Here is a 22,150-nt window from a genome sequence, read left to right on the forward strand (position 1 = left end):
CGGTAACTTACAGCCTTAGGTAATCTCATCGCCGGGCAATGCGCACTGTACTTTACACGGTACCGAGAACTCAGAAAGCTCTTCAGTCTCATCCTCGCCATCTCTCGCAGCCCGCGTCCTCGAGTCGCGCTCCGCAAGCTTTCGACTGCAACCTTGTGCCTGCTCACAAGAGCGGCGGAGTGGGCCATTCTCCCAGAATAATCTGTGAAACCCGAGCTGCCGACCGCGCCAATGTCGGACGTCAAGGACATCACGCCCGATCTCGACAGGCTCGACGCGCAGCTCGACGACCTGGAAGAGGCGCTGGGGCCTTTGCTCGACAACCTCGAAGGAAAGGCCTCACAGCTCCCGCTCCTCGATAAGTCCAAGCTCTTTTCACTCTCTGCCTACGCCATCGAGTCGCTGCTTTTCTGTAGGAGCCCTCGCCCGCCGCCGCCATAGTATGGACAAACTGACGGACCAACCTGCCACAGCATATCTGCGCCTTCAGGGCGTCGACACCCAAGACCATGCCGTCATGACGGAGCTCAAGCGCGTGCAGCAGTACTTTGTCAAGATCAAGGCCGTCGAGGAGCCCGAGGCCAAGCGCACTCTGACGGTCAACCGCGAGGCGGCCGCGCGCATGCTCAAGGCCGACTTGGTACCCTTTGCCCCCCTCCCCCCCTCCTCCTCAAAGCTGCCTTTCTTTACAGAAAACAGTGCTGACCAGGTTTGCTCGTGCCTTTTCCCTTGCAGGCCGACAACAAGAGCCTCAGCAGCAAGCTTGCCGAGAAGATTGCCGAGGAGCGGGCCAAGGCGCTGCTCAAGTCCGTCGAAGGCAAGAAGCGGTCGGCGGACAACTCGGCGCCCTCTGCCGGTCCTGGCACCGAGGAACAGGCGAGAAGTAGGAAAAAGAAGCAGCAGAAGCCGCAGCATGACAAGAAGGAGAAGGCCAAGAAGCACTAATCATCCCGACAGAGGTTAAGAATTAGGAGTAAGTAATGCGGGAGCAGACATTGATGCTCTTGGGGTCGTGGATATTACCGAGTTGACGTGGATGGCTTGGGATGACCTCCTTTCGACTTGGGCTGGTTATCGATCGGACTGGGCGCTTTGAAACTGACTATTGCGTGTTGGGCGTTCGGCGTCCGGGCTGCTTCCCAGATTGGCACGATGAGAGGTGCCAAATACTTGACAGACACAAAAAGGAACGCAAGACCGCTTGCGATTTGAGGGGACGACCGGAGAAGAATGGTCCAGTAAGCTGCATAGCTTTACGAGAGGCTGGACAGGTACATGTTGGGTCCAGTCCAGAACTCTACGCCGGTCTATAAAGAACGAGAGAGAATACCACGATCCTCCTATACACGCTTTACTTGTTTCGCGCAACTCTATTGTCTCATTGGTGGCCCCCGCGTTCAGCAGACTTTGCCTCGGAAAGGCCTGATGGACGGCTGTTGCTTTGCTGGCTGAGCGGCGGAGCACCAAGAGTAAAGGCCGCGAGTCAAGCTTTACCATCTTGGTCGTCGGTTCCGAAGCCTTGAAAACCTAAGCACGTCGGAAATGCCTTAACGGTGGGGGCGACCAAGGCTGTCGTCGGTCCACAGCGTTGGCCGTTTCCACGCCTGGCAGCAGCGGCCTGCCCAAAAGCGCGGCGGTAGAGCACCGTAGCGAGATGCCCAGGAGGAGACTGGTGCTCGAATGACTCGATCACGAGCCTTTCTTCAGAGCCTTCGTATAGAAAACGAGCGTTGAAACACGCTCTCGTGTCCCGCCCGGGTTCCCCGGCGAGTAGGCGCGCACGGATTATGTCTCGACTGCCGGCAGGCCGCTTTGGACCCCCTTCAAACGCGGCTGCGTCTCAGGCTTCCCTCACTAAAAAGTCCCATGACTGCCCGGCATCAGCTATAAGAAACTGTCTTTTGCCTTATCCTGTGATTCCACCTCGATCGCACCCAGCGCCAATCATTTTCCTAGCCACCGTCTTTGCTCGCGTTGAGCTTCTTCGCAAGTCCGTCACTCGAACCGTTAATATCCCGAGATTCGTCTCCGCAGGCCGGCGTGTTTCCTCTTGCTGCGATATTGAACTCATCTGCGCCGTCTATCCACGGCCCCTCTTGCGTACGGTCGATCCCACGTCAGGCGGTGGCAGAAGTCGGCTGAGCATTGCCATCCCACCACTCTCCAACGCCTCGGGCAGCCGAGGTTTCGCCTCTATCATTGGCAGCAGCTGCCTACCCTTCGTCGCCATGGAGCCTATTTTCGCCTTCTTTCACCGCAAGCGCTCGGCCAGGGACAATCTTGCCGGGCTTGGCTCTAACTCCATGCCAAGCAGCCCTACGACCTTCTCCTTTCGGCGAAAGTCGCGCCGGTTCAGCATCGACAGCAGTAGCACTCTTTCGACAAACGAGAAACCTGTTACTCCGCCACCTCGGAAGCGATCCCTGGCATACCGAATATTCAAAAGGGGCCGGTCTCGGTCGTTTGTGCCGGCACGGCCGCCCCCCAAATCAGACTCAGACCGCAAGTGCCGTTGCCGTAGCACCTTGTTCAGCGCAGCGAGCTACTCCACGTGCTCAGACATAGCGCCAGCTTGTCCATGCGATACATCTTGAAGGCATACCAAGGACGACGAGACTTTCTTCCTCACCTGGGTGGCAACACCCGCCATACGAATAATCATAGCGACGTAGAAGCAACATCTCAGAAACAGCGCCACCTCATCAAGCACCAATGGAGGTTAATGAAGTGCACGGGCAGCCATTAGACCGCGCCCTGAAGCTGAAAGCGGCACAAAAATGCCGAAAATTTGGGCCCAAGCTGCCCGGAAGGTTTGGGGCTAGGTGTTAACACTGCAATCTTCTTTTTCTAGCGTAGCCACTAATATAATAATACTAAACGCGAAGCAGGACATGTAAACCCGTGACAATTCTCAGAGTACTACCAACGTACTGTTCTTTTGCTTTGGAGGGTAATTGTTGACACGGGCTCGTCTTTCGCAACCGCAGACTAGTAATTCGGACTTCAGACCCCCAATCCGCTGCTAGGAAGGCAAGAAGGCCTTGTGGGGAGGGTCTTGCATAGTCTGCCCCTGGAACATCCTTCCGGTCTCGTTGCCCGGTTCCGTGTATGTACTAATTACTCTGTCCATCTAACCCTAGTCCCTAAATCCGTCAGCGGGGTTAATCGTTATTGACTCCCCATCCGGATGCGTTATAATTATACGCACTGTTTGGCTCATCAGTAAGCTATCGATTTTACTGTCATTTGACTCCAGAAGTTAAATGGACGCATGCCGCCAACAACCTTATTCGTCAGTTGTATAGTTCTACGTCCTAACGCTCATTAATCTCCTAAATACTACGACGCTGCTGGAGATTGCAGTCATTGAGCATGGAAACCCCAACCGCCCCAATCAAGTTTGTACCGGTGAAGGCTGGCGAGACGCTCTCGCTTGGTACCGTTACCATCCGAATCTTGGAAGATGGGTCAAAAACGGGTAAGTTGGGATAGCCAACGGTTGAAATTCCGTATTATATCCATCACCGTCCTGTTTCTTTGCTACTTCCACAGCCACACATGGTATAGGAAGTCGTATAGATATGGCACGGGCTAACAGGAATCAGATAATAGAATCGGGTCTGCCGAGTTTATAGTGCCGCCGCATACAAATGGGTATGTAGGGCAACACATGGCTACTAGAGCTTCCACAATCGACACTCGGGCTAATCACTGTTGATGGTAGCCCGCCAGCACATTGGCATGAAATGGTATGTAGCCCGTATCAGACATCTAGGCTTCCGGTCCTAACAATTGTAAACTTGACAGCACGACGAGACGTTTCTTGTCCTCCAGGGCACACTGCGATTCCACGGGTTGCGCGGCGAGACAGTTGACGCGAAACAAGGAGACTATATCGTCGTCCCCCCGCGTTGCGCTCATACCTTTTCCAATCCATTCGACGAAGAAGCCAAATTCTTCAACACCTATACCCCCGCGTTTTATATCAACTATTTTAAGCTCTTGGCGACCATGGCGGAACAAGGCAAACCCATGGACCCGGAGTCGAACCGGCGAGCCATGGCGTACTTTGCCACGATTGGGGTTTCTGAGCAGGAAATGGGGGCTGGACGGCAGAATTAAGCAGCCGTTTTCAGGCCGTTTCGGTATACGGTCACGGCTAAAAATGGAGAAACAGCGAGGTTAGGAGCTGTCTATTCCTGCTACATGCGCCGGATCTGGACTTCGTTGGTGTAATCTTCCAGGTTAGAGTCCAAAGTGTCCCACCACTCAAAAAGCATGGATTTGCAGATGAGCGTGAACCAGGGCGTGAAGCTGAGGTTCGGGTCTTGAAACAGCTTTTTGAGCCCGTCGGAATTTACGTACTGCGTTGCCTTGACCTCATTGTCATTGACGTCGAGCTGAACCTGAGCCTTGATGAAGAGAACATAGTCGACTGCACAACTTAGCATCTGTGTCGCAGTCTTGCCACTGCCTGTCACTTACCCTCGTGCTCTCCCCACTCGCTGTCACTGGCAGACTTGTAATGGATGCGCGTCAAAAAGTGGAACTTTTCAATCGGAACCTGCGCTTTGTCGATTCCCAGCTCGTGATGAAGCTTTCGCTGCGCCGCACGTTTGACCCCCTCGATGGCAGCTTGAAGCATTGAGCCCGTCTCACCAGATACGGCCAAGGGGTGCGAGCAGCATGTATTAGTCCACATGCCGGGAAACGTAATCTTCTCTGGCGCCCGTTGTTGAAGGAGCAGCTCATTTTTATCGTTGAAGAGAAAGACGGAAAAAGCCCGGTGAAGAAGGCCTTTGTTGATGTTGCTCATGAGATGGCCTATTTGGGGTCAGTCATCCATGTCTAGAGCTTTGCTGCGTAGTTCGCACAAATCATCTTGCTCGCCTTGCCGATGGGCATGTCATTCTCGTCGGTGACGATGCACATTTCGTCCATTAACCTGATTTGCTCCTCGTCGTGGCCGGACAGGGCATCCGGTGTCGTGTCAATGTCGGGGAACAGCCGGGACAATGTCTCGGTCGTCAGGGGCTGGGCCGCCATGGCTATGTCGGTATGCGAGGGTTAACGCTCCAGCCTTTACCCTTGTTGTGCACTCGTGAGGGTCGAGGGCTGTTTCTATATGAGAGCTGACCGATGCCCTGAAGATGGGAAAATAGCCCGGGTGTTTGTTGATTCAAAGGAGTTGTGGTGGTTAGGTGTTTGAACTGGGGCCACCATAGACGCCGTGGCGTGATGGCTGCAATGACTCCGTGGCCGATTGCACGGACGGTGCGAGTCGGAAGCGTCAGGTCTCGTAAATCCCCTCATTCTCCACCTCTCGCAGGATTACACTTGAACACGGGCTTCCAGCCCGTCACTACATGTGGAAGGGAAGCTCATTGCCACATTTCGTTGTACTCGGTCGGAAAGACAAGTATCCGCCCCTTGATTAGAACCACCTGCACCTGAACCCGACGAGAAATTAAGATTCGTCCGGCGGTGCAGATCCGCCGAAACTGTTCCTGTTTCGATGTGGCAACGTCGTTCCGAGGGCAACGTGCCTCGGCTTGACCATTGGTGGCACAAGGCTAACGGGCCTGAGAGTAGCCTGCAAGAGACAGGCATTTCTCCCCTTCTCCCAGCAGTCATGGCAAATCCGAATGTCCCAACACGTGAAGGTCGCAATCGGACGCCTGACGGAAAATCTCAACTCGTCGACTGCACCTCCGTAACAATCGTTGAATTCCTTGTCCAACAATTGAGCATCCAGGTCTTGCATTGGCCTTTTCATACCAACCATGTCCAAGATTCTAACGGTTTTCGGAGCCACCGGCAACCAAGGCGGTTCCGTCGTGAGGGCTATCCTTGGCGATGCCGCCTTTTCCAGCCAGTTCAAGATCCGAGCCGTCACCCGCAATGCCACCAAGCCTGCGGCAAGGGCCTTGCAGGCCATGGGAGCAAAAGTCGTCGCAGTAAGATGATTCCCTTCCTTTGGAGAATCCAAGAGACGTATAAAAAACAAGACAAACATGAAAGATGGTTTACCGACCATCGTGCTGTAGGGCAACATGTCAACGTTCGAGTCGGTCGCTCCAGCGCTCCAAGGCGCTCACACCGTCTTTCTCGCCACCAACTTCTGGGAGTCTACCAATGCCGCCACCGAGATATCCCAGGGCAAAGCCGTTGCCGACGCCGCAAAGGCAGCGGGAGTAAAGCATCTTATCTTTTCGTCTCTCATAAATGCGACGGATGCCAGCAATGGCCGGCTCTCTCGCATCAGCCACTTCGATAGCAAAGCCAAGATCGAGCAATACATACGCGACAGCGGCATTCCAAGCACCTTTGTACTCCCTGGCTGGTATGCGTCCAATTTCTTCCAGGCCATCCAAAAGAGCGAGGATGGCTCGTACCTGCTGCCTGCGCCTGTTGATGTGGACAAGGCAAAGATTCCGATTCTCGATGTTGTCGCCGATACTGGTAAGTCACGTCAACCCTACAAGGAGTGAGAAAACAAAACCAAATCATTTCTCCGATTTCTCAAAACTAGCCAGTCCACTTACACAATGCTAGGGAAATTTGTCAAGGCTGCCATCAAGCACCACCCAAAGTACGTTGGCAAGCATATTTACGCCGCGACCAACTACTACAGTCCATCACAGCTCCTTGCCGAGTTCTCAGAGGTAATGGGTAAGCCGGCCAAGGCTGTGCAGATCCCCCAAGAAGCTTTCAAGGCGTACTTGCCGCCGCCTATAGCTCAGGAAATGCTAGAAAACTTTCTACTAACCGAGAACCCCGGTTACTATGGAGGTGCGGGCTTGAGTGAGAGCTTGAGTCTGCTGGATGAGACGCCTACGACTTGGAGAGAGTTTGTGGACAAGAATAAAGCTAAATGGCTTTGATAGTGGTGAGAAGAGTGGTCAACATGAGATTTCTCCTGCAAAATGCCTAGAGCAAACAGGGGCATTGGCGCTGTTTTTGTGATTGCCCGATGCATTACATGAAAGATGCCGTGGGTGTAGCGAGTGCTTGGTGCCACGACGGTAGCCCCATTTGCTAACTGCTTCGTGAGTTATTTATCGGCTAGTCAGGCCCTCTTGGCTTTAAGTACTATCGCATCTCTTTGGGCTCGGGCTCGATGTTCATGCTTCCTGCGTAGGGTTTCGTGGGTAAGCCCCTAGATACACTTGGAGTTTCTGCACGGGTAACCCATTAATACGACGTTAGCGTCATTGACCCCAATCTCAGCCAGAGTCTGATAGTTTTCGTCAAAATGCAGTCTCCCCACTGCTCCGGGTATGTTCTGCGGCGTTGAAATGCCTCTCGTGGGGATATTTGCGGTCTCGGGTTTCTCCCAATACTCTGGTTTCTCGAATAAACCTCCCCACCACCGTCACCGGAACCAAAGGTATCTTGTGAATGCCGTTCATGATGGCAGTTTCAACATCATTGCAAACTACTTTGTAGAAATATGAGTCCTTCGAGAAAACAGTATGACATGTCCGTACAGCAAGCAGAATTTCGGGGAAATACATATTAATGATAGAAAGCGCTGTTGAGGCCACCGAATCGGGTGGGAGGTGCCGCCGCTTTTGGTGGCCTCGACAATGAGGGGCCGGCACTGCCCGCAAAGCACAGTGTATCTGCGTTGGGTGCGCCAACATGCCAATTCAGCTGAGACGCAACTGGCCAGGGGCAATCCGCATGACAAACCAGCCCGGTGCCTTGCTCACCCTCTGGACGCTCGCCCCCTTCCTTCAACTTCCATCTTGGAAGCAGATGACAGGAGGCCGTTTCTTGACACCACCAAAATGGACGTCAACGGGGCCGATGAGCGCAACAGGCTAGTGTTAAAAGCCAGCCGCTCCGCTCGCCCCCTCCCAGCCTCCAACCAACCCCTATTCTCACATCACTGCCACCACCAGTTACCGCTACGTCCCACGCTTTGCCGAGGCCTTATCCGAGCCGACTACAGCCCGTACCTTCGTCGGTGCTAAGCAACGAAACAGCAGGTATACTCTATATTATGCTAACTTCCTCCGGAAAATCGCTCAACGCGAGAAAGACAAGCAGACGATTATAAAGCTAGCTCTCCTTAACGCTACATAATATAACACTATTAAGGAGAGTGGGCATAAGAGGCTATGGTTATGCCCAGTAGACCTAATAGTTATATATAAGAGAGCCTGCCTAACTAATATAACTCCCCTAGCGTAAGGATATAATATAGGCCTAACTTAGGTATAGGAATATCTTAATGCCCCCTTTTAGCTAGCTATATATAGTCACTATACCTATATAAGCCCCTCTCTTATCCTAATAGATAGACCAAGATATATATTACTAAATTCACCTTTCTATGCCCCTGTTTCTTCCACTATGCTCTTAAGCCCTTGCTTGAGAGGCACCAAAAGTAGAACGCGCGCTCCAACAAGTGGTGCGTAATTGATAGTTGTGGCACTTAGTCTGTGTGTGATACGTTATGGGCAAACTCGACTTCCCCTATTTATTTGCCTGAGCTATGGTATTATTGAAGAAGACCACCTGGATCGTTATATCATCTCTCCGGTTCCGGGAGTAGGGAGGGGTGAGAGCAAGCCTTCCAGCTATCAACTCGGAATGGTTCCCCCCAAGGGAGTTCCGCATCAAATGGACGGCAGCATTATCGTCTTGGATAGTTGTCCTTTCATCGACGAAGTCCGGGCTCACTCCTTTCCGGAAATCACCAAAGTCGAACGGTGCGTATGATGTTGGCTCCGATTTGCTGGATTCCATGTCCTCCCTTGGGGATCCGGAATCCAGCCATGCTGCCACGAGGTCAACAGCTTGCTGGTTCGACAAGCGATTCCACAAACCATCCGTCGCCAGGATCAGAAAGGAAGGCCCGCCCGACTTAATCGTGGTTGTCGTCACAACCGGCTCGGCAGTTATATACGGTGGTGTCTGGATGTTATATTTTGGTGGTAGGGCGCCGGGGCCGCAGAATCTCCTGCTAAAGCCCTTTGTTGCTTCCGATGGCCACTTCCATCTCCCGTCACCGAAGGCCCGTGAAACTGCAAGCCCTAGAACCCGGCCGTCTTGAGCTAGGCCTTCTTCGCTCGGGTGCTCCGTGTTCAACCTTGCAACTTCCGCCACATTGCTGCCAGTCTGATCGGTAGATAGCGGAATCGCTTCCCACTTGCCGTCTGGGCTCTGTCGTCCAAGAACCGCTCGTGAGTCGCCGGTACAAGCCACATGCAGTCTGCTGGTCATGGGGTCGTACAGTGACAACAGCGCACATGAGCCAGCAAAGGCAGGGGCAAATCTCCGCACCTTTTCTTGCAGAGGCTGATCGCTCTCAGCGGCATCTTCAGCTGTCTTGATGATCGAATTGTCAAGATCAACAAACGCTTTCATGATGGCACCATGGAGTGTTCGTTCGGGCGTAATTTCTCCGCCTGAAGGTGGCTTGATCTGACTTAGGCCGTGTCGCACCGAGGGTATCAGTTTCTTCTCCAGAAAGTCGGCTGTCTGCCAGCCTGCATGCCCGTCGAAAAGAGCCAGTGCAACCCATGGACTGCCGTTGTGCCAGGGTGAGACAAGGCCGTGGGTGAAGCGGTCTTCACACGGGCTGTTAGAAGCTAGCCGAGCACCGTCATATCTCTCGATACCGGCGGTGTGTCTGACATTAAAAGAATACGCCTCTTGCGAAAGTATCCGGGTCACTTCGGCTTTCGAGGGATCGGACTCGACGACGAGGTGTTGGCCTGGTCGGCTCTCCAGCAGTGGCGGAAGATCGGGTGTACCTATCGACCACCAAGCGGCAATCACAGCAATCGCACTAGCAGTCGCAGCGTATCCCGCAGCACCAATGCTAGCTGGAATGGACTGAGCTCCCTTCGTAAAGCGGCGGTGCGGCGCTTGCGCTTGGAAAGCGCGACCGAGAGGGATCCGTAGCCGTGGTGTGCGAAGCATCACGAGGGTGTATGTAGTTTAAGCTTGAAAAGCTTACGAGCGCTTTCAGTCAATATGGTGTAAGTTAGGTACGGCTTTTAAAAATTGATGAAATTAGCAAGGCGATATATTATCAGACTGAACAAACAGGAGGGGGGGGCGTGCGGCGCTTACGTCCTCCAGAAGCTCGGTCCTCTAGAGGACTCGAGAGGGACTTGTATTGCGTTTCTCTGATTGTGTTTGAGAAAGGGGGGGGGTTGTACGGCGCTTACAATCCTCCAGAGGATCGGTCCTCTAGAAGAGCGAAGGGAGACAAGTAATTAACCATGTAACGTATCGCTTCCCCGGATTGTCAGAAAGCCCTACTCAGCCCGGCCGGAAGTCGCTGTGGCGCAAAGTCGTGCCCTACCGGAAGGGGACAACAACGTGTTCTAGACTACAAGATATATATATGCCTGATGAACATCTCTCTCAAGCTGTAGTTAAATAGGCATGGATAGTGACACCGCCGTGCTTGTAAACTGGGACTACCGCGAATGGGCAGTACCCTCAACGAGCCAGAACTGGCCGTGAAGTAGCTGCAATGAATTACTAGTGCATGGTAACTTCACGAGGATCTGATGATATACAGGTTGGCCATCATTGAGAAAGGGCAGAGTCAAATCGAACGACGGAAGCAATCACATCTTCACATAGCGCAGTTCCATATCCCAAAATCTCCAGGAACGAGGTTAGTTGCAAATAACTACCTGGCCTGTATGGCCATGGAGCTAAAAACGTACGGAGCGCAGCGCAAGGTCAGTCAAAGCTCCCATGCTGCATGATTCCAACAACGGTGAACTTGGTTATGTGCGCAACAGTCATCAGCCCTTGGACTCGCAAGAGACGCAGGAAGTTCCAGGTCACGACTTTAACTATATTACATCCGGGGTCATACGTCTGCCACCATTTCCCGGATATGTACTGATCGGCTCTTCAGGTTCTCCCCTTGGTGGCTTCGACCCAGTCCCGATCAGCCTGCTTCCCCTGTGAAAGACCTGCCCCCCAGTCAGCGCGACTCCGACAAAGACGACGCGGATACGCCTCCGCCAAGCGGCCTCATTGGCGGAAGCGACAAAAGCCTACGCGACTGCATCAAAGTGACCAACGAGTGGCACAAGCAGCTGGAGCCAGCCGACTACGCCGTGACAGCTCTCTAGAAGCCGCTGCCTTCGGAGCCTGCAACAAGAGCGTCGAGAAGAGGAACCTGACACAAGGCAGGTAATGGGCGAGTGGTGGGACACGTACGAGCGCATCCTGCTCTCGTGGCTGCAGGGCCTGGGCGAGGTGACGTGCCAGAAAACGGCCAACGTGTCTCGTATGGGAGGCGGAAGCATTACGGGCCATGCCGAGGCGATTGCGTCACATAAGTATACCAAGATTGGCTGCGCAAAGTATGACAAGTACGTGACGCGCAATTTGCACTGATGCACGCCATGGACGCGATGACTTTTCAAGGCATACACCATATACCCGTATATAAGCATGATGGTGTCGGTGTACATAACATTGGCCTTGTCTAATTATAATAGGGGTCAAACAAATCGATACACGAATCTGCTGGCGAGCTTATAGCTGAGGCTAGAGCCCTGTGTCCCTGTACGAAAAGCCATTTCAGTGCTGCAAAATGGGAGCCTACAGTCTACGGAGTTGTGACGACGGTGGATTTTGAATAAACGAGAGGCTCTTAAAATAGTGTTGCATCCGCCGTATGCACGCAGGCATGTTGGCATTCACGTTCCATTAAAACGTATACGTAAAGTCCTTGAGACCTTCTAGAATCACCAGCCCCTGTTTCGCCCTCTTGTTCTGGTACCAGAACCACACCGACATGCCAGCCACACAGACCAGGATGCAAATGTTGCAGGCGATGGACGCGTAGATGCCGGGGAGATACTTGGGCGCATCCTGGCTGCGAAAGACGAGGGCCCCCGCGATGCCTCCGATGCCGCCCATGCCAATGAGCGAGGCGCTGCAAAACGCGCGCTTCCAGTGTCCGCGGATGTTGTTGGCTTGGTAGGTCAAGACGGGCGGCGTGTTGCCGCTGGCGCCCCCGACGATGAGGAAGACGCCAAAGTAGCGGACCGGATACGCCGGGTGGAAGCCCATGAGGGCAAGGCCAATGAGGGCCAGAACGGCGTTGAAGGCGATTATGGGACCGCGGAGACGGTACTTGTCGCCAAGCCAGGCTTGCCCGTACATGAGAAGGCCTGTAAAGATCCACGGGGGGACAATGAGGCATTGCGATGCGGCGACGCTAAAGCCTAAGGGAGGAATTAGACGAGAAGAGCGGTACAGATATTGGGGAGGATAGAACTTACCCATGCCGAGCAGAATCATAGGGAGGAAATAGTTGATCGAGTAGCCCACTGTCGTGACGCAAAAGAAGATGAACGCATAGACCCAGATTTTGAAGTCGGCGGCGGGCTTGAGAAACTCGACCAGGGAAAAAGGCTCAGTGATGGCGTCTCCCCGATCGCGGTTGACACGGCGTATGATGAAGTCGCACTCTTGCTTGCTGAGAAAGTTCCACGATCGATGGGCTTCTTCGGGGAACTCGACGAGGAAGAAGCAGGAGGCGATGGCACCAAGGCAAGATATGACGCCTTCAATGATGAAGATCCATCGCCAGCCTCGCAGGCCGGCCAGGCCGTTCATCTGCGAGAGGCCAAAAGCCAGGATGCCGCCGAGAGCACCGGCCACGCAGCCGACGCCGTAAAATACGGTGTAGCGCTTTTGCATGTCGAAGCGGGTGTACCATGTGCTCAGGAGATAGACGGCCCCCGGAAAGTAGCCGGCTTCAAAGACACTGCGCCATGTTAACATATCTTGTAGAAGTACTTGCTGTGTGTTCAGACTCACCCGACCAGGACTCGCAATCCTGCCAGGCTCTGCCACGAGTTAACAAAGCCGTTGCCAATCATGACCGCGCCCCAGGCCAGCGTGATGGAGCTGAGGAACCATCTCGGGCCAATCTTTCTGGTGAGCACTGTGCCGAGCGGCTGGAAGACGGTATAGGCCACGAAAAATGTTACAATGATGGTCGAGTAGCGAGTGCCGACTTGGAGCTGGAGGTCTTTGTTGAGTCCGGCAATGGCCGCGGTCGACACGTTGACACGGTCGACGAGGGATATGACGTAGAGACAGGCAAGTATGAGAACTAGCCGAAAGTCACTGCAGGACGATTAGCAATCGCAATGGTAGCCGGCGTCGAGAGCTCAAGGCAAAAGGCTCTTCGTTGAGCAGACATTTGCTTACACGCGACGAATGATTCTCTTCTGCTCCTCGTGGGAGTAAACCTCGTCCCGGTCGACGTCGTGCTGGACAGGCGGGGTTGCCGTGCCGGTTTCGTCGTCCGGATCATGACGCAGAGAAGATTTCTCAAACATTTCCTTTGAGTTGTTGTAGTTATCCGGCAGAGCCATGTTGATTCGTTTCCTCGAGAATCAGGAAGAGGCAATTGACACAAGACTCGACAAGAATCGAAGCTCAAGAGTAGACATGGCCATGTATGTATGGCGATGGCACGTATGGTAGTCGAACAGTCGACAGGTGGCTGACGAGCACGTTACTAAGTATACGGCACCGTACAAAGACATGCAGTCGAGGGATCAGGGCAAAGGTGCTTCGACGCACCCCAAGCTCAGCCCTCAGCCCCACAAACTCCCGACTTCCAGAAAAGCCCATCCGTACGGGACCCTAACCCGCTCAAGGGCTGATACCAGATCCTGTGGTTGAGCGGTATTGGGAGACTACAGAAGACGGCTGCCATTGGTGAGATGCTGTCCTGTAAAACACCATTGCAGGGGAGGCCATACGACAGGCAGGCCCGTTGCTCCCCTCCCCTGAAGGAAAGTGGCCGAGCCATGTTGGTGCCAAGACATGGAGCGGCACGCGGGAGCGGCTCGATTTTAGCGTTGCACGGCATGATGCGACCCCTGCCTAGCCATTCGGATGCGTGGCCATCCCATATAATAGAAACTCGAGAACGGAGTCACCTCCGAGCCCATGCGGAGGGCTTGGGCCGATATGCCAATCACACTGGGCCAAAGCCACACCACCCTTCCCCTTCGGCGGATCGTCTTTTGTCCGCTTACTCCCCCCCAATGACCTTCATTACTCGTGTCCTCCATTGCAGACCCAGGGTTGCCACCATATATCCAACCTGTAACAGCGGATTACAGTGATCATGTACAAAGTCATCTAAGAAGCAGAATCCATCTCTTTTCAGCTGCGTTTTTGGATCGTGTCGCGATTCCGCGTTGGTTCGTGTGTGTGGCAAGCCGGGATCAGGGTAGGAACCTGTCAACGGCTGAGTGCAGCGGAGGTGCATGTATGCTGCCCAAGGCACGTTGTAAAGGGCCTCCTTGAGACTCCATCTCTTTCCAGGTCTTTGCTTCTGCAGGGCTTTTTCGAGGTCCTGTATGATACTGATGAGGCTCTGTGCATCATCAGACCAGGCGGTGCGATTCTCCTCGTACGGATCCAGCAAAGTGTACGACAAAAGGTCGGACAGCTTCTTATGGGTGATCAAGTGACGAAAGAATTGAGGCGTGTGAATCCTCAAGTCGAACGCCTCAGGGTCATCCTCTTGCACAATCTTCAAATTCAGGAAAATGTAGTTTTGCAAACACTGTTCCCCGTTGCCCCCAATGGATCGTGTTGTGAGCCTGTACTTGTTTGACGCCACGTCAAGCAGGTGCTGGAGATATTGGAGAAAGATGGATGCTAGGAACGTCTCTGTCGATGATGAACGGCGTGGCAGAGTCGACTCTCTTGGTTCTGGGCGATACCAAATCTGTAGTTTATGAACTTGAGCCAGCACGATTGCCTGGAATACAATTTTCATGACTTTACAGCCGACTTAGCTCCAGTTCACGATTCGTAGTTTCATAGGCATTGGAGCACTTACATGTAGTCAGGACAGTCGACCCCCAGGAGATAAGGAGCCACAGAGACGCGAGTGTCGACAGGTCCGACGGATCCATCGCAGGCGCGTCAGACCACCAACGGGCGATAAGTTTAGGATGGCCCTTTGACGAGCGCAGGGTGATGGTGACTGAAACGTCGTCCTGCTCGGCCGGGCTTGTGGTAGAAAGCACATACGAGCCCTTCCTCGAACTAAACGGAGACACGTGAAAGTCCTTGTCCAGCGTCTGCCTAAACATGCCGACATCTTCAGCAGCCGGGAACAAGTACATGCGCCGCTCGTCAAACGTATTATTGACCTCTGCGACGACATACTTGAGCTTCCCGTCTGCCGTGTAGAGGTACCAAAACGACGCCGGCTTGAATACGTAGTTGACGAAGCGCGGTGAAGTGAGCAGATAGACGTGAGGAAAGTCAGCTGGGTTTAGCTCCTAGTTGCAAGAGCCGGTCAGCTGCCGGACCAGGATTCGACTGTTGGTATACACACCTGACGTTTCAGGTAGGCATCAATATTGTCAGACAGAGTGTCCCCGTCGCGACCCCGGTTCAAGTGGTCCTCGGGCGCAACATGAAGCCAGCCTCGTTTCCACCATGGAGCTGAGCTCACGGAGAGTAGCCAGTTTGAAGCTGGAGACCGCACGGGAATGCCGACGGATAAGTATGGATAGACGAACCCATGTTTCTTTGGAAACAGGCGACGGTGTGAGATGTTGCACTTGATTATTTGCGTCTTGTGAATGGAAATACCGTGCCGGCGTGCGCTTGGCTGTTTCTCTGGTACAGACCTTGGTAGGATCCTATACTGAGCAGAGTACATGTATATGCCCACTGCAGCCAGGAGCAAGAGATAGATGGCCAGTATCATCTCAGAAAGGGACGAAGCCAAGGAATCGAGAAGGTAGGATGGAGTCATGGCGAGTGCGCCTCATGGCTTCCCAGCACACGGTTAAGCTCAACTGCTTGAGCTGACAGGCCCACCCAGCTTCCTCTGTTCAACACGGGGGGGCGTTGGCCCATTATTCGGCCCGGCACAGTGTCCATGAAGCGATGCAGGGGTGGCATCGAGGCATGTGACGTGAGTCTCACCCACGCACAGAATACTCCGCACCGGACAGGCCAGGCGTGCAGGCGTGTTCCTTAGGGGTTCCACGGGGTCAAAGAGGGGCTGGGCTGGGGCTGGGATCTCCTGGTAACCAGCGTATTGCGTACGGTTACTTTGCCATGTGACTGGGTCGTACAACAGATGGATGTTGGTCGCGAGCAGCGAGCCGGATGCCCCTGCCGGCCGGTGGAAGGACTACCATGCGATCAAAAGCCTCATGGCGAAGCTGGACAAATCAATCAGCGCCTGTCTCGTCATTGAGCACTTGAGAACTCGGCCATGGCTTCCGAGAAGCTGTTCCGCGATATTCCCCCCTTTCCCGAAAATGTACCCACGATGCCAATGCACACCGTTTCGCTGGCCGGCTTGAACTCGAGAGATGAAAAGACGGCGCAGCAGGCACTGGATGCGTGCCAGGAGCTTGGCTTCTTCCTCGTCGACCTGCGCGGCGATGAATTGGGCGAGGCCGTCATGGAGGAGATTGACCACTTATTTGCGGTTGGCAAGGACATCATGGACCTCCCGCAGGACGTCAAGCGAGCGTTTTTACACGATATCCCAAGGAGCTTTCTAGGGTATGCGTCATTCAGAGAATTGTCTGTCCTTTTGCTCAACCTCTCGCAGGTTCAAGCCGCGTGGCCATGCCAAAACCGAGACGGAGGAGCCGGACCGCTTTGAGTGGTTCAATATCGGGCAAGACGGCCTCATGGGCACCACGCCGCTTCAACCACTGCCCGCGCTCGTGCACACTCACCTCGCCCTGTTCACCTCGTTCCTCAAGCACGCCCAGCGCATCGTCGCAACAGTCAGCGCCACGCTCGCAAGGCAGCTGTCCCTGCCAGAAGACACATTCTCCTCGCTGCAAACACCGACCAAGCCGTCCGGGACCGTCGTCCGGCTCATCAAGGCCTTTGCCAGTCCCGCGGCCCAGGACCTGCGGACGAGCATGATCCACCACACCGACTTTGGCACCGTCACGCTCCTCGCAAACGTGCTCGGCGGCCTGCAGATTCTCACTCCCGGCGGGTGTGCGGCCGACGAGGATGCATGGCGCTGGGTGCGGCCGCAGCCGGGGTGTCTGATTGTCAACCTCGGCGACGCCATGGTGCAGTGGACGGGCGGGCTCTTGCGCAGCAACGTCCATCGCATCCGGTACCCGCCGGGCGAGCAGCGCTTCGTCGACCGGTACAGCCTGGCGCTTCTCGTGCGGCCGGAGCGCGATGCGAGCATGAGGAGCAAGGTCGGCGCCGAGGCGGACGACGCAGAGGATGCCAACTTGACGGCGTGGGAGTGGGAGGTGAAAAAGGCCATGTCTTTGTCGAGAGGCGAGGCCGTCATGAAAAGCACAGGCGGGAAGCCAGTTGTCGTCTAGCATGAAGCTACAACGTGTGTGAGCACACGAGACTTGCCCTAGATGACCGGTAGATATAACCGCATCTGCTGCTCATTAACAACATGAACTCATGCAAGCTAGCCCTGGCATCACTCTTTCACTATTCATTTATACATTGGTCGACGTCTTGTCCCACGGCCGCACCAGCGCCCGCGTCCGCTGCTCCTGCTCATGCGCATCCGCCGTGTGCGCCTCGACATCGATACGCGTCTGCATGGTAATGATGCCATTCTCCTTGGCCCCAAGTGGCCCGTCCTTGAGGGGAATCTCATCCTCATGGTAGACCGACTCCTACAAGTTGCTATACTGGGCACCGCGCTTGGACGACGCCCGGGCATGAAAGCTCTTGTCGCCGGCCGAGTGGCCGCTCATGTTGGACACCTTGGTCGAGTTACGGGTGCCGCGCGACAGGAGCGTCTGCGTCTTCTTTTGCACGCCGCGCAGCAGGGTAAAGGAGGCAGGCAGGTCGGCAATGACCTCGGCCATGTTGCGCTCAATGACGGTGCATAGGTACACGCGGTAGAGGGCCCATGTAAAGTCGGGGTTGTAAAAGTCGCCATCGAAGGCGACGCGGATAATGGACGAGGCAAAGACAAACAGTCCTGATCCTGTCAGGCCGATGACGACCAGTCTTCTGGCTAGACTCATCTGCAGCCGGCCGAAGAAGTAGACGGGCGCGACGGCGTAGAACAGGTCCGTGAGGCTGTTGATGGCTGTCATGACAGTCAAGTTAACACTCAAGGCTCCGGAAAAGAACATGGAAGAGGTAGGCCTACCGGTAAAGGCAATGATGGAGTGCACCAGCGTGCTGATGCTCGCCACCTCGCCGGGAATGTCGGGCTCCCAGAGCTTGCGCAGCGGCTTGGCCTGCAGACCCCAGAGGATGCCCTGGCAGGTGCTCGCCGTCGTGGTAATGGCAATGAGGCCGTAGATGACCCATTTGGTGCGCCGGTGGACGTTTTGCACAATGGCCAGAATAAAGAAGCAAATGGAAATCTTGACGGCCCACAGCGAGATGTTGGCAAAGAGGATGTTGTACTGGCTGAGTCTCTTGAGCGTCAGCACGTGCGGCCGGTCGATGAATTGCAAATGGCGTCCGAAACCGTGCTGCACGGCCTGGATCTCGAGGATATTGGCCGTCAAGTTGAATGCCTATGGCGTGTGAGTTGTCGTCGCATCCCCTCTGAGAAGCGCAAGAGCTTACCAACGCGATGATGATAAAGTAGTCTGCAGTCCCGAGCCCGACTTTTGTGACGAGCTTCATGACGACTCGCGACCCGGTCGACAGGACAATGAGGATGGAGAAGACGGTGCACAGGATCAAGAGATCCTGGCCCCTGTCCTCGTCGACCAACGTCGGGTCGAACTTGATGAAGCCATTGGACATTTTCGGCAGATGCTGATGTAGAGAGAAAAGAGTGTGTTCCGGGCGCACTGCCTCGCGCCTCGCGATGACGTGCAAGGATGGAACTGGGCAGCTTTATGGATGGGCTGTGCTGACGGGCGTGTTAACTCTCCGATGACGGGACATGAGACAGGCGGGCAATCGAGGAGTCGGGCGAATGGTATAAGAGCCGGCGCAACATCCAGTCGAGGTCTGCCCGCCGATATAATTAGCAAGGCCGCGAATGAACCATTCCCAAGCCGACTCGCTTCACTGCATGTACTGTAGAGGGAATGACTCTGTTGCCTGTCTGCACCTGCGACCCCGTGTTAACCAGACCCCCCCCCGATGTTCCGCATGTCTCTTGACCGGTCACCTCCGGCTTCCACGATGTCACGGTTGCAGAGGGTGCTCTGATAGGACTGGTGCGGTCTGTACAGTGTACAGACTCTGCTCTATCCAAAATCACTGCTCCGTTCGTCCATGGAATCCAGCCACCTCCCATGCAGTCACATAGTAAGCGACCATAGCCGATAGGTAAACCAAGGAACAAAGGCCTCCCTCCTGCTGCAGCAGTACATACTGACGCTATTGAAGCGTCAGGATCTAGACCAATGATGTTGGCATATGCACATGGTGCGTGAGACTGCTGCAACCCGATGCATCCGACCCTTGAAAGCTGAGCCCGCCCCTTCTAGAGCGAAGACAAGGGAACTTTTGTATGCCGTCCCGGTTCGAGGCATAATCGCCCGCTTATCCGACGGGAGCGAGACACAAACGCCACGACAGGATGCTCTGCCGAGACTCTTTTGGCCCCCATGTTAACGGCGGGGCTTTGTCCAGGTCGTAGAACGCCGTCACCACAACGGCGCATCTGCATGGCAGGACCAGCAGCATCGCGGGTGAGCACTTGTTGGTCGGCACCTCAGCTGAGGCCTGGGACCTGCAGCGAAGGATTTTGACTTTGTACGGCATCGTCGGCTCCTGGGCTCGGTTGTGCTGTGTTGGGGTTCTACAGATGCCGTGATGCTTGTCGAGCTGCATCGTGTCGACAATGGGCTTGCCTGTTTCACTGTCGTCTCGGTTATCTCGAAATATCATGCGGTATTCATCTCCGAGGGCTACTCGGTAGACAAGTGTGCCTTTATAAACCTCACCGGGCTTTAAACTGGATAAACGGACCACTCTCCCAACCCGCAATCGAATAATGACTCTCAAACACAAGCTCCTTGTCCGCGCCCCTTTCCCCTCGGGCATTCGACCGGATATGAGACCTCGTCGAGCGCTGCATCTGCCCCCGCCGAAAGTCGTAGTTGACCAAGATGTATGCGTACGCAATGCTGCCAATCATGATGGCGACGTGGCTGCCCGCACAGTTGCGCGGCCCGATCAGAAACGGTCTAAACATGGTTTTTGCAAGCGAGTACTCCGTCTCGGGTATCGTGCCTGGGATCCAGCGCTCCGGCCAGAAGCGCACCGGGTCACGGAAGATGCGGCCGTCCCTGAAGAGCGAAAAGATGCTCATCCCCACGTCGCTGCCAACCGTCAGGGGCACCCCGTCTGGCCCGACTGTGACGCCGGGCCGCTCGCACTCGCGCCAGTGGACGCCGCAGGCTGGAGGCAGCAGGCGCATGACTTCGTTGATGACGGCGCGCAGGTAGACGTTGGACTCGAGCCTGGCGTCCCAAGGAATATCCTCGCCGGGCGTATACATGCTCCGCATCTCGGCCGCCAGTTTCTCGTACACGTACGGATACTGAGTCAGGTAATGGACGAACCCGGAGACCATGATGCCGTACGCATCGGCAGACGAAAAGGTGCTGAACGCGCCCTCGCCAATCATCTGCGCATAGTTGTGGCCCGGGTTCTTGAGGATGCCCAGGCCGCTCTGGATGACGGGGCCAAAGATGCCCCGGCTTGTGGACGCGTTGTCGGCAATGGCCTGGTCCAGCAGCGTCTTGTACCACTGGGCAAACTTGCGTGCTTCGGACGAGACGAGGAGAAAGGCAACGGCGACGATGTGTCCAATGCCCAGGGTGCTAAAGATGGGCAGCTGTTCCCACAGGCCCATCTTCTTCTCGTGCACGTACAGCGCGGGAAAGACGAATTCCCGGGCCGGGCTGCGCAAGAGGTCCGTCTTGATGCCGAGTCCGAAATCAGCCATGGTGTCGAAACCCAAGCAGAGATCTGGCATTGACAGTTAGCCATCTCCCCACTTACGCGAGTGTGTCATGGCCAGACATACTCCATTTCCTCATGTCGGCTGCAGCGCTCCAGCCATCTGCGTCCATTTCCCTTTGCAGCTGGCCAAAGTAGACCTTGAGGTTGCGCAGGATGGCTGGCTCAAAGCGCGCGAGGTAGTCTGCGCCGACGCCGGATCGAAAGACCCTGCGCAGGTTGTGGTGCAGAGTCTTGTCAATCGACGTCATGGTGCTCCAGCCGTCGGGGATGGGGATCATGGTCTTGTAGCCCTTGGCCTTTCGAAAGGGGGCGCCATGGCCATAGATGGCTGTTTTTGTCAACCTTGACTCTTTGACGAGGTATGATGATGAAGACACCGGGGTAATACTGACCAGCCATGTCTGGCGGATGCAAGGAGAGGACCTGGTTTGGCGCATATCGGATCAAGTCTCCTTCGATGGATGAGCATGTCTAAGCTAGCCACTCTGAAGAAAGGGCACGAACCGTAACGTTGATGGCATCGCTGCACATCGAGGTGCATCGTCCCTCGCCATGAGTGATAGGCCGAGTACAGGCTCGTTACTTTTGCTAGAAACGGACCGGGGACTTTGCTATATGGGTGGAAATGGCGCCTCTTGACTATAACGGCGACAATCTAATCCCATGAGCGACGACATCGACAGGGGAACGTGACGTGTAGAACTGAGACGTACAAAAGCGACGAGGGCTGCAGCTGCAAAGGCAGCATAGCGAGCGCCAAGGGATGCAAATACACTTGCCATGACGGGCAATCTGCTGTGGCCGCAAAAAGGGGGATGAGAGAAGAGGGTCGTACCCAGCACGCCCCGTATCTTCTATTTGATGTCTATACCGCTGGTCCAAGTACTCCGTACCACGCTTTTTCTGTTCCAGCTGCCTACAAGACGGGCATCGTAGCTGCTCATGTTTGCATATTGCCCTCCGTCAGACGCTTATGGCTTTTTCTCCGAAACGGCTGCCTTGCCGCGCTATTTTAAGTTCTTACGGCCCTTCGGCAAGTCAGGAGATATCTCAACTGGCACTGTAACCACATCAGACGGCTGTCATGGCAGGGCCGTCGACCACGGCGAGGCTTTCTCGGCACAGACCTTGTCGAGGGTCGAGACGAAAATATACCCGCATATAATAGCGCCTGTGCACATCATTCTTGGCTGGCCACTTGTACGCC

The 22,150-nt window shown here is 54.8% G+C and overlaps 10 protein-coding genes across 10 annotated transcripts; 4 read left to right on the plus strand and 6 right to left on the minus strand.

The window, feature by feature from the left end:
* Window positions 1-231: 231 nt before the first annotated feature.
* On the plus strand, window positions 232-945 carry HRG_04622 (sas10/Utp3/C1D family domain-containing protein; the record flags this gene model as incomplete). Its single annotated transcript, XM_044863093.1, has 3 exons — window positions 232-412; window positions 474-640; window positions 736-945. 3 exons carry the CDS (start codon window positions 232-234, stop codon window positions 943-945), a joined length of 558 nt encoding a protein of 185 aa, XP_044721707.1.
* A 2,427-nt stretch (window positions 946-3,372) lies between these two features.
* On the plus strand, window positions 3,373-4,122 carry HRG_04623 (cupin domain-containing protein; the record flags this gene model as incomplete). The annotated part of the gene is made up of 4 exons (XM_044863094.1): window positions 3,373-3,478; window positions 3,606-3,654; window positions 3,725-3,749; window positions 3,808-4,122. The coding sequence occupies 4 exons, from the start codon at window positions 3,373-3,375 to the stop codon at window positions 4,120-4,122; spliced, it is 495 nt and encodes a 164-aa protein (XP_044721708.1).
* Window positions 4,123-4,202: 80 nt separating this feature from the next.
* On the minus strand, window positions 4,203-5,046 carry HRG_04624 (NUDIX domain-containing protein; the record flags this gene model as incomplete). The annotated part of the gene is made up of 3 exons (XM_044863095.1): window positions 4,203-4,435; window positions 4,486-4,824; window positions 4,875-5,046. The coding sequence occupies 3 exons, from the start codon at window positions 5,044-5,046 to the stop codon at window positions 4,203-4,205; spliced, it is 744 nt and encodes a 247-aa protein (XP_044721709.1).
* A 737-nt stretch (window positions 5,047-5,783) lies between these two features.
* HRG_04625 (nmrA-like family domain-containing protein) lies at window positions 5,784-6,884 on the plus strand (the record flags this gene model as incomplete). The annotated part of the gene is made up of 5 exons (XM_044863096.1): window positions 5,784-5,957; window positions 6,048-6,199; window positions 6,266-6,462; window positions 6,556-6,665; window positions 6,744-6,884. 5 exons carry the CDS (start codon window positions 5,784-5,786, stop codon window positions 6,882-6,884), a joined length of 774 nt encoding a protein of 257 aa, XP_044721710.1.
* Window positions 6,885-8,484: 1,600 nt separating this feature from the next.
* HRG_04626 (protein phosphatase 2C domain-containing protein) lies at window positions 8,485-9,936 on the minus strand (the record flags this gene model as incomplete). The annotated part of the gene is made up of 1 exon (XM_044863097.1): window positions 8,485-9,936. One exon carries the CDS (start codon window positions 9,934-9,936, stop codon window positions 8,485-8,487), a length of 1,452 nt encoding a protein of 483 aa, XP_044721711.1.
* Window positions 9,937-11,697: 1,761 nt separating this feature from the next.
* Window positions 11,698-13,379, minus strand: HRG_04627 (major facilitator superfamily domain-containing protein; the record flags this gene model as incomplete). The annotated part of the gene is made up of 4 exons (XM_044863098.1): window positions 11,698-12,218; window positions 12,276-12,763; window positions 12,817-13,128; window positions 13,213-13,379. The coding sequence occupies 4 exons, from the start codon at window positions 13,377-13,379 to the stop codon at window positions 11,698-11,700; spliced, it is 1,488 nt and encodes a 495-aa protein (XP_044721712.1).
* A 774-nt stretch (window positions 13,380-14,153) lies between these two features.
* Window positions 14,154-15,561, minus strand: HRG_04628 (MYB DNA-binding domain-containing protein; the record flags this gene model as incomplete). The annotated part of the gene is made up of 5 exons (XM_044863099.1): window positions 14,154-14,185; window positions 14,257-14,805; window positions 14,867-15,314; window positions 15,371-15,480; window positions 15,558-15,561. The coding sequence occupies 5 exons, from the start codon at window positions 15,559-15,561 to the stop codon at window positions 14,154-14,156; spliced, it is 1,143 nt and encodes a 380-aa protein (XP_044721713.1).
* A 703-nt stretch (window positions 15,562-16,264) lies between these two features.
* HRG_04629 (2OG-Fe(II) oxygenase superfamily domain-containing protein) lies at window positions 16,265-17,357 on the plus strand (the record flags this gene model as incomplete). Its single annotated transcript, XM_044863100.1, has 2 exons — window positions 16,265-16,560; window positions 16,610-17,357. The coding sequence occupies 2 exons, from the start codon at window positions 16,265-16,267 to the stop codon at window positions 17,355-17,357; spliced, it is 1,044 nt and encodes a 347-aa protein (XP_044721714.1).
* Window positions 17,358-17,669: 312 nt separating this feature from the next.
* HRG_04630 (O-methyltransferase) lies at window positions 17,670-18,765 on the minus strand (the record flags this gene model as incomplete). The annotated part of the gene is made up of 3 exons (XM_044863101.1): window positions 17,670-18,091; window positions 18,155-18,530; window positions 18,583-18,765. The coding sequence occupies 3 exons, from the start codon at window positions 18,763-18,765 to the stop codon at window positions 17,670-17,672; spliced, it is 981 nt and encodes a 326-aa protein (XP_044721715.1).
* A 1,150-nt stretch (window positions 18,766-19,915) lies between these two features.
* On the minus strand, window positions 19,916-21,725 carry HRG_04631 (cytochrome p450 domain-containing protein; the record flags this gene model as incomplete). Its single annotated transcript, XM_044863102.1, has 5 exons — window positions 19,916-20,949; window positions 21,008-21,271; window positions 21,336-21,395; window positions 21,448-21,598; window positions 21,657-21,725. 5 exons carry the CDS (start codon window positions 21,723-21,725, stop codon window positions 19,916-19,918), a joined length of 1,578 nt encoding a protein of 525 aa, XP_044721716.1.
* Window positions 21,726-22,150: the final 425 nt, after the last annotated feature.

Source organism: Hirsutella rhossiliensis (assembly GCF_020360975.1).
Source record: "Hirsutella rhossiliensis strain HR02 chromosome Unknown scaffold00004, whole genome shotgun sequence".
Taxonomy (NCBI): Eukaryota; Fungi; Ascomycota; class Sordariomycetes; order Hypocreales; family Ophiocordycipitaceae; genus Hirsutella; species Hirsutella rhossiliensis.